The 9,434-nt window shown below is 50.5% G+C and overlaps 1 protein-coding gene across 2 annotated transcripts in view; it reads right to left on the bottom strand.

The window, feature by feature from the left end:
• FBLN7 (fibulin 7) overlaps nucleotides 1-9,434 on the bottom strand; it is a 62,799-nt gene that overhangs the window by 4,317 nt on the left and 49,048 nt on the right. For both annotated transcript variants that reach the window (XM_089922802.1, XM_022599072.2), the window contains 4 exons: nucleotides 5,485-5,610; nucleotides 3,276-3,413; nucleotides 2,134-2,271; nucleotides 1,295-1,433 (listed from right to left, as the gene is read on the bottom strand). In XM_089922802.1, the coding sequence (XP_089778928.1) occupies nucleotides 1,295-1,433; nucleotides 2,134-2,271; nucleotides 3,276-3,413; nucleotides 5,485-5,610 (541 nt within the window). The remainder of the gene's footprint in view (nucleotides 1-1,294; nucleotides 1,434-2,133; nucleotides 2,272-3,275; nucleotides 3,414-5,484; nucleotides 5,611-9,434) is intronic.

The raw sequence follows: 9,434 nt of genomic DNA, 5'->3' as shown, positions 1-9,434 counted from the left end.
GTCCCCCGCCACGGGCGCTCCAGAGCCACAGGCCAGTGAGTGTGGCTGGCGTCAGGCCTGGCCATGACTCACCTGCATACGTATGTCCGGGTGTGCATGCATGTTTATATATGCTATTACTACCGTTTTTACAGAAGAATAAAGCCGGGGAAGATTAAATAACAACGGTGCTGGCATTCAAAGCAGGTGCCCCTTCTACACGTGCTGAGACCCCAGCAGTTAGCTGGCAACATCCTGGAACGTGGTTCTCCACATGTGGTGGGCCTTCTAAACACCCAGTGTCTGTTCTTTTTTTTTTTTGGGGGGGTGCACCCCAGGGCTTTTGGGATCTTAGCTCCCTGACCAGGGATCAAACCCGGGTCACGGTAGTGAAAGCGCCAAGTCCTAACCACTGGACCACCAGGGAGTTCCCCCACTGTTCACTCTTAAAGCAGGACGCCCTGTCTTCCTCAGGCATGTGGAGCCAGGGGTGGTGTGGAAGTGCTTTGATAGTTTTCTACCTTGTCCAACGCAAGAGACAGATGCAATTTAGCGATTTGGGTGACTCAGATCGTCACCGTTAAGGAGGTCAAATAGCCCTTCCAGATGTTAATCAGGGATGTCCCCAAAGGCTCTGACATACAGGTCTCTCTGTCCCTTCACTACGTGACACTCCCAGTGAACAGCTGCCACTCTTCAGCGCCACCGACTCTCTTGCTGCTTCTCATCTGCTTTAGCCTTAAAAGCAATTCAGGCAGCTAAACGAGCGAGGTCAGTGCATTCTAAAGACAATCTAAGGCTCCTGTGATCTCTTTCTCAGAAGAAAACATGTGTACTTTGTGATAGCTGCAGTTATTCTCCTTAAAAGCCTGTCTCCCACCTTTTGAAAAAAAAAAAAAGTCTGTTTGTTAGGTGCTGAGCTTACTAGAAATCGAACTTCCTAGTAGCAGTGGAAAAGCAGAGTAATACACTGCAGAGTGTACAGTTACCATGTGAACACAGGAAATGATCCTCTCCTGAACCTGTGTAACATATACCTGCCTCCTGGCCGCCTCACCATGGCCCTCTTCCCTCCAGTGACCTCCCTGTCAGCAGGGGAGCGCTCAGAACATCATTCTTAAGTGCGCAGTGCATTCAATGCAGCCTCTAAAGGGAGATGGGAGCTCTGAGAAGCCAGACTCCCAGCTCCATGCCTTTCATCAGACATAACTGTACCTCCTCCCAAGAACGCAGAAGGAAGAATGCAGCCCAGCCCCCAGGAGGCCTGGGTGAGGGATGTACGTGCTCAGCCGTGGGTGGCCCTGGCTATACTCACAACGGAGAGGTCTTCACGTAGCTCACGTTGCCGCTGCCCTCGGGGCACTCGGGGCTGACGCACTGGAAGCCTCCACCCGTGTTGATGCACACGGTACCCCGGGGGCACACGTGCTGCGGGCTCACACACTCATCGACATCTGAAATACCGGACACCCAGTGAGGGTGAAGATCCCCCGACACCCCCTCCATCACTGACGGGACTACATGAATGGCCCGACAGGCACTGGAATGAGATGCTCCACACGCAGTGAACTTTCCAAATACCCAATGCTGATTCTTAAAACTGGAAGCCCGGTCGTCCTTAACCATTTGAAATCCAGATCTGGTGGAAGTGCCGGGGAACTCCCCTCCCTGGATCCCAGCCTCCCCCGGCCATGACAGGTTACAGGGCTGCTGGAGGGCACAGGCGAGCGCTACTGGTCACAACACTTCTCTCAGACCTGCCTCCTCAGCCAGAGGGCCCAGGAGTCTGCCCTCCATGGCTCATATCATGCCCTGTATGTTCTCTGCTCCCTCCACACGTGAGTTCCCGGGCTGGAGGCTGGGTTTCTTCCCAGCCTCCGCATAATCCTACGCGGGCCTTCGTGAATACTTGTGGGATGGATGGATGGATGGATGGATGATGGGTGATGGCTGTCTGGATGCTTTCTCCCTCTAGTCCCAGGTGACCCACTCCTCTGAGCCCCGCAGTGGAGCCCCACTAGGACGTCACTGGGGAGCTGCCTGTTCTCTCAGGTTCCATGTCAGCCCATGGAGGAGCCCTCTGCCCTCTCCTCCTCCCCCAGTAGTTCAGAGCCATAGTCTGGGACCACCTGCCCCTGCCACGGCCTCACTCACCCTCACAGCTCTTGCCATCGGCCAGGGTCCGGTATCCGCTGGGGCAGGCACAGCGGTAGGAGCCGGGGGTGTTCACGCAGGCGTGCATGCAGAGCCGGGAGCGCCCCTCCTGTCCGTAGAGCTCGCATTCATTCACATCTGGGGACAGAAATGCCCAGTATGACTCCAGGAACCACCAGGCGGGCGGCCACTAACAGTGACCCAGGATGGCTGCTGTGTCACCATCTCTGGTAGCTGTGGCTAACTGGCTGGGTGGGGTGTGGCCACCAAGCCCTATCCCCGTCAGAGCATGCAGGAGTGCTCCCCTTTCTCCCAAGCCAAGGACCCCGAGGGCTGAAGGGAGGAGTCGGGGGTCTGATGTGGTCGACCTTAGGCCAGCTCCTCTAAGGCTGATGCCTACCTGGGGAGACCCCGCAGAGGCTGTCAAGTCAGGCCCAGCAGCCCGGGGAGGAAGGCGTGGGGCTGCAGACCCAGACTCCCACCCTGGTTCCCAGCCCCACCTTAACCCTCCTCATCTTTAGGAGTGGGGTAAGAGGGTTTCTGCTGCTCTAAAATGAGGCTGTTAGCACCAAACGGCCAGTTCTTAGGTTTGAACCAATGGTTTGTTTTCAGAAGGAACTTCAATAATCGGGAGAGATTTGCAAAAGTGGGCCAGTCAGTAAAGCTAAGGCGAGAAGGGACCAGAGAATGAGCCCAGGCCCCTGCACAGCTCCGGGGGGCGGAGTGCGGGGAGCGAGGGTCTGTCTACGGTCACAGCGACTCTAGCTCCTCCCTGCCACCTGCCCTGCGATCCCAGCCAAGAGGGAGCGGATTAAGGGGCCTGAAGCCTCTCCTAGACGAGTGTGCGTGACTGGGGGGAGACCGGGGACCCCTGGCTGCTTTCTCTACAGCCTGGCTTTCTTAGGACCGCCCCTGATGTCTCCGCACTAGCTGTGTCCTAGCAGCCATCTGCGCCACAGTTACCTAAGCCGCAAGGTGGGCGGGCCTTTCTGAGACCACGCCCAGGAAGCCGCTCGCCCGCGCGCACCCGGCCCCTGGGCGGGGGCGGGGAGAGACCGGGGGTGCCGCAGGTTGGAGCCCCTCTTCCTGCAACCCCAGCGTTCCCCGCTCCGCCTCCCTCCCCCGGCCGAGCCCGCGCCTACCCTGGCAGACGCTGTCCCCGGCGGCGCCGCTCAGGTGGAATCCGGCCTCGCAGCTGCAGTGCTGCGTCCGCTCCACCTGCGCGCATCGCGGCGCGCGGCTGAAGGCAGGGTCCCCCGCCTCGCTGCCCTCGAGGGCGACTGCGGGGAGAAGACACCCTTAGGGCCGGGCCCGGCGCACCTGGGCCTGACCTTGGAGGAGCCCCGAGATCGGGGCGTGGCCCCTTCTCAGAGCTTACTCTGGAGTAGGGAAAGGAAAGGCACGGAATTAACCGAAACCCAGCCGTCGGTCCAGGGCCCACCGGAAGGGGCGAAGGACAGGGGACGCACCCGAATAGAACGACGCACGAAAAGCAGGCCACACAACTGCACCCTGAGGACCACCGTGACGTTAAATCCGCGTTTCACTTACAAAGGCTTAAAACACCAAAATTCTAGCCGTGATCACTGTAGTTTAAAACTATGCAGCTTATCGAAATAATGCCATTTGCAGCCACACGGATGGACCTCGAGATTGTCATACTGAGTGAAGTAAGTCAGACACCGAGAGACAAATATCATATGGTATCGCTTATATGTGCAATCTAAAATAAGGGTGCAAATGAACTTATTTACAAAACAGAAATAGAGTGACAGATGTAGAAAACAAACTTCTGGTTACCAAGGGGGTACGAGGGAGGGATAAACTGGGAGATTGGGATTAACATATACACACTACTGTATATAAAATAGATAACTAATAAGGACCTACTGTAGAGCACAGGGAACTCTACTCAATACTCTGTAATGACCTATACGGGAAAAGAATCTAAAAAAGAGTGGATTTATGTACATGTATAACTGGTTCACTTTGCTGTACAGCAGAAACTAACACAACATTGTAAAGCAACTCGACTCCAGTAAAAATTAAAAAAAAAAAACTATGGAGCTTAAAATACTACTTCTTTTAAAGGGTTCTTTTTTGTATTTTTAAAATACTTTCCTAAAGTGTCTAAGCTGTTTGTTTGTTGTAACTAAGGACATAAATCAATTTTCTTATCAGAAAAAAAGTGTTCGTTTTTGAAAGTTTTCAAAGGATTGAGAGCTCTCATATGGTCAGAAGAGACTGCAAAGGAATCGGTGGTAAATGTAATGAGACGCACAAGAGGACTCTTCCTGTATGATCCCACTTACATGAGGTTCTTAGTGGTCAGATTCATCCAGACAGACAATAGGATGGTTGTTGGGGGAAGGGAGGGGAGGAGTTACTGTTTCACGGGCACAGAGTTTCAGTTTTGCAAGATGAAAAGAGTTCTGGAGGTGGATGGTGGTGATGGTAGCACACAACATTTAAACCTGACCTTGAGCTGGGTCCAGTGCAAGGATATCAAGTATTGACAAAGCTTGTGCTCTCTGGACACCAATTCCTACCCCCCCTCCAACCAAGATTCCACTCAGAAATCAAGACAGTCAGACAGGACACTTCAGGCTTTTCTGGCAAAGGAATAAGACATCTTTAGGTTTTGACTTTTTTTACTTCATGGCATGCAGGCTCTTAGTTCCCTGACCAGGGATCGAACCTGCACCCCCTGGAGTGGAAGCGTGGAGTCTCAACCGCTGGACCGCCAGGGAAGTCCTGGTTTTGATTTTCTTATATAAGAAATGTTGGCTGCACCATACTGTAGAACCGCCACCCATCTGCCATAGATTCCTTATCACTGGATTTTCTTGGCACCTGCAAAAACAGCCACAGTGTGACAGCTAGACCTTCAGGCTGGATAGACAGACTCAAGTGTGGATCATAACCCCATCACCAGTCGAACGTCTAGTTCATCCAGCTCGGAAAATACTTTGGCCTGTGTCAGTAACTACGAATTTTGCAGGATGTGACGAGAGCGTCTGCAGGAGAAGCTGTTTTGCTGACGTGCAGAGGAAAGGTCAACCATGTGAAGGTGGCAGCAAGAAAGCTTCTCAGGCCAAGTTCCCAATCTGGAGGGTTTTCAGGGTGGGGTCAGTCCTTCCACTTGCATTTTCTTCCATAAGAAGGATCAAAACTCTGGTTCCACAAAAGAACTAAACGCCATCCCAAATAACCACTTCAGGGAACCAGAGGGATCCTTGGATGTAAAACAGAGGACATCCCGCCTGGTCTGCCTTTGGTGACCCGTGACCAGGGTCCTACTTCTCTCTCTGCAGCAGACCGTCCTCCCCCAGCCCCACAGCCGCTACGTACCAGTCTGGGCGTGATGCTGACAGCGGCTCCCCGTCCTTCCCGGAGGACAAATGCATTTGTACTGGTTGACACCTTCCACACATGTGCCACCATTCTGACAAGGCTGGCTGGAGCATTCGCTGATATCTAGGAAAATAAATAAGTTTCAAATACAGGTATGTGAGTTCTAAAATGAACAAACAGAAAACAAAGATGGGGTCACTTTCTTTCCATGGCAGGATGACTCCAGTTTGTGGCCTGCCCACTCTGCCCATGCCACGGCCCCTCCCAGCAAGAGCAAGAGCTGGGAGGGGGCCAGCGGGGCTGAGATGTAGCCTACCCTCCATTCAGCAGGCCACGGACCCTGGCACACGCTGCGCCCACCTGGAGCTCTACCTGTGGGAGCTGGCCCATCACCCAGCTGTGTTCCACCCAGAGGCACCCTTTTCTAATTTGCAGTGTAGACGCTGTAGCGGGGCAGAGGCAACTACCTGTGCCCACATTGCCTTTGCGTCGAGCCTTACAGCCGCCCAACTCTGCCCCTATCAACCAGCACCCAGGTAGAACACCTTCTGAACAAGAACTCAATACAGAGGCTTATAAGAGGGAGGGGTGGCCCATCAGCATGTCCAGAGATGGGGAAAATGAACTCTTTCCAAATTCCCACCCAGACACCCTCCTGTGCTCATTATTTCCTGTGCGACCAGGGAGGAGTTAATCTTAACCTTGACGTTTCCTTAATGTCGGAAAAGGGAAATGTTCTTTGCTTATATACACAATGGTCCTGTGGAAAATATATAGAGAGATATATTAAACGTGTTTAAAATTTTAATAGGTTTAGGGACTTCCCTGGCGGTCCAGTGGTTAGGACTCATCGCTTTCACTGACGGGGGCCCAGGTTCAATCCCTGGTCGGGGAACTAGGATCCTGCAAGCCGAGTGGCGTGGCCAAAAAATATGATAATAAAATAAAAATTTAATAGGTTTAATAGGTTTTAATAGATTTTTCTCTGTGTGGTAGATTACAGGTAATTTTTGCTTACTGACAATTTTTTATACTCTTCCGTTTTTCCACAATAAATTTTCTAATGAGAAAAAACGATTTTTTAAGACCCTCAGCCCACATCTGCTTGTCGTGAGTTCCTTAAGCCCAGTTTTAATGCACAGAGCACAGGCCGTTTCCACCAGAGAGGAAAGGTTTGTCAGTTCACTGACTGGACCACAGTATCTTGGGAAAGAAAACTGGAAGCACCTTCTTGTTGGCATAAGAGCATCCTTTCCTGCTGCGTCTATCAAGAGGGAGGAAAAGGTGCTTTGCTCCTGATGAAAACAACAGCCTTCCTGTGGGTGGGTTGGCAGGGGCTTTGGCTTCTCTTCAGCCTCCTCGTAATTGGGATGTTATGTAGACGATTACATGGATTCTATTAATCGTGAAAGGACCCAGACCATCCAAATGCTGCTTATCCCTGGAGAAGGAGCCATTCCGATTCTGCAGTAACCTCAGCCTGGGGAGGGGAAACTCAGCGATCGCCCCCTCTATGTTCTGTTTTCAGATGACTGGTTTCCAGGAATGTGTCTGGAACGACACAGATGCCCCAGAGCTTGGAATTCCTGTTTCTGTCCATTGTCCAGCACCATCATTGCTCCCCAGCAAAGTCTGAAAGTGGGCAGATCACTAGGCTGGGAAGTTACGAGCAGAGAGCCAAACACTGTGAACCGGAGAATCTTTCGGTTTGGCCCTGGGCGGAGACCAGCGCCATTGTCTGTCCCCTGCTGGGCTTCCAGTGGAAGGCACTGAGTCTAGCTGCACCTGGCTGGTGTGGGTGTGGGTGTGCGTAGGGTGGGATGGAATCATTGGCTTGATAGAGAAATGCAGAGGTGCCCCGCTCCCGTCTGGATCTTGTTCCCCAGGATTTTCATTTCTAGACAGGCTCCATTCGACTCTCTTTATTTCTTATCTTGATACAATGTCAGGCATTCCATGGTCTGATGTCCAGTTCTGGCGCCCCATCTCTGACCTGATTGAGGTACAGTTGTCATCACATTCTTATCTGTCCAAGCTGTGGCATTTAGCTAAATGCATGTCAGAGCTATAAAGAGGGCACTGGCAGACCTAAATAGACATTTCTCCAAGGAAAGCATACAGATGGCCAACAGGCACGTGAAAAGATGTTCAACATCGCTAATAGTTAGAGAAATGCAGATCAAAACTACCATGAGGTCCCACCTCACACCGGTCAGAACGGCCATCATTAAAAAGCCTACAGGGGCTTCCCTGGTGGCGCAGTGGTTGAGAGTCCGCCTGCCGATACGGGGGACACGGGTTCGTGCCCCGGTCCGGGAAGATCCCACATGCCGCGGAGCGGCTGGGCCCGTGAGCCATGGCCGCTGAGCTTGTGCGTCCGGAGCCTGTGCTCCGCAACGGGAGAGGCCACAACAGTGAGAGGCCCGCGTACAGCAAAACAAACAAACAAACAAACAAACAAAAAAGCCTACAAATAACAAATGTTTGAGAGGGTGTGGAGAAAAGCGAACCCTCCTACACTTTTGGTGGGAATGTAAATTGGTGCAGCCATTACGGAAAACAATATGGAGGTTCCTTATGGTACAGTTAAATGATCAGCAATCCCACTCCTGGACGAAAACTCTACTTTGTAAAAGATACATGCACCCAAATGTTCACAGCAGCACTATTTTTTTTTTTTAATTTATTTTTACTTTAAAAATTTTTGGCTGCGTCGGGTCTTTGTTGCTGCACGCGGGCTTTCTCTAGTTGTGGCGAGCGGGGGCTATGCTTCGTTGCCGTGCGCAGGCTTCTCATTGTGGTGGCTTCTCTTGTTGCGGAGCACGGGCTCTAGGCGCGCAGGCTTCAGTAGTTGTGGTATGCAGGCTCAGTAGTTGTGGCGCACAGGCTCTACAGCACAGGCTCAGTAGTTGTGGCTCACGGGCTTAGTTGCTCCGCGGCATGTGGGATCTTCCCAGAGCAGGGCTCGAACCCGTGCCCCGTGCATTGGCAGGAGGATTCCCAACCACTGCGCCACCAGGGAAGTCCCCATAACAGCACTATTGACAAAAGCCAAGGCATGGAAACAACCTAAATGTCCATCAACAGATGAACTGATCAAGAACATGTGGTATATAAACAATGGAGTATTACTCAACCATAAAGAATGAAATATTGCCATTTGCAGCAATATGGATGGACCTAGAGATTATCATACTAAGTGAAGTAAGTCAGAGAAAGACAAACGTTATAGGATATCATTTATATGTGGAATCTAAAAAAATAATACACATCAACTCATTTACAAAACAGAAACAGATTCACAGACATAGAAAACAAAATTATGGTTACCAAAGGGGAAAGGGACAGAGGAGGGATAAATTAGGAGTTTGGGATTAACAGAGACACACTACTATGTGTAAAATAGATAAACAACAAGGCCATTCTGTAGAGCACAGGGGACTATACTCAATATCTTGTAATAACCTATGATGGAAAAGAATCTGAAAAAGTATATGTATATATGTATATATATATATATATATATATATCCGAATCACTTTGCTGCACACCTGAAACGAATACAATATTGTAAATCAACCCTACTTCAATTTAAAAAAAGAGAGGGTACTGGCAGAGACTATGGAGAGGCTGGAAAGCCAAAAGCATGGATGATAATTCCATTTTAATCTGTTTACTGAGCACTTACTGTTTCCCTGGAACTAAGCTAAGTGTTTTACATGCATGAGCTGATTTTTCCTCTTTGATTTCGGTTTCCTGTTGTTGTATCATCTTGCTTCAAATTTTCCATTTCTCCAATCACCTCATTTCTAAGGTTTTCTGATTTTTTACTTATATTGTCCTTTCATAGTTTTTATCTTTTTAAAGTTCCTTTCCACTTGTTTGGAAATACTAGGTTACAGTTTTCATCTTTTTTTATGGTCATGTCTTTCTGGGATTTCTTCATT

Source organism: Delphinapterus leucas, chromosome 13, assembly GCF_059928025.1.
Source record: "Delphinapterus leucas isolate spDelLeu-1000000601 "Yukka" chromosome 13, BTC_Dleu_Yukka2, whole genome shotgun sequence".
In the NCBI taxonomy this organism is placed as follows: domain Eukaryota; kingdom Metazoa; phylum Chordata; class Mammalia; order Artiodactyla; family Monodontidae; genus Delphinapterus; species Delphinapterus leucas.
Note: the sequence above shows the minus strand (reverse complement) of the source record. Positions and strands in the feature narration are given on the sequence as shown.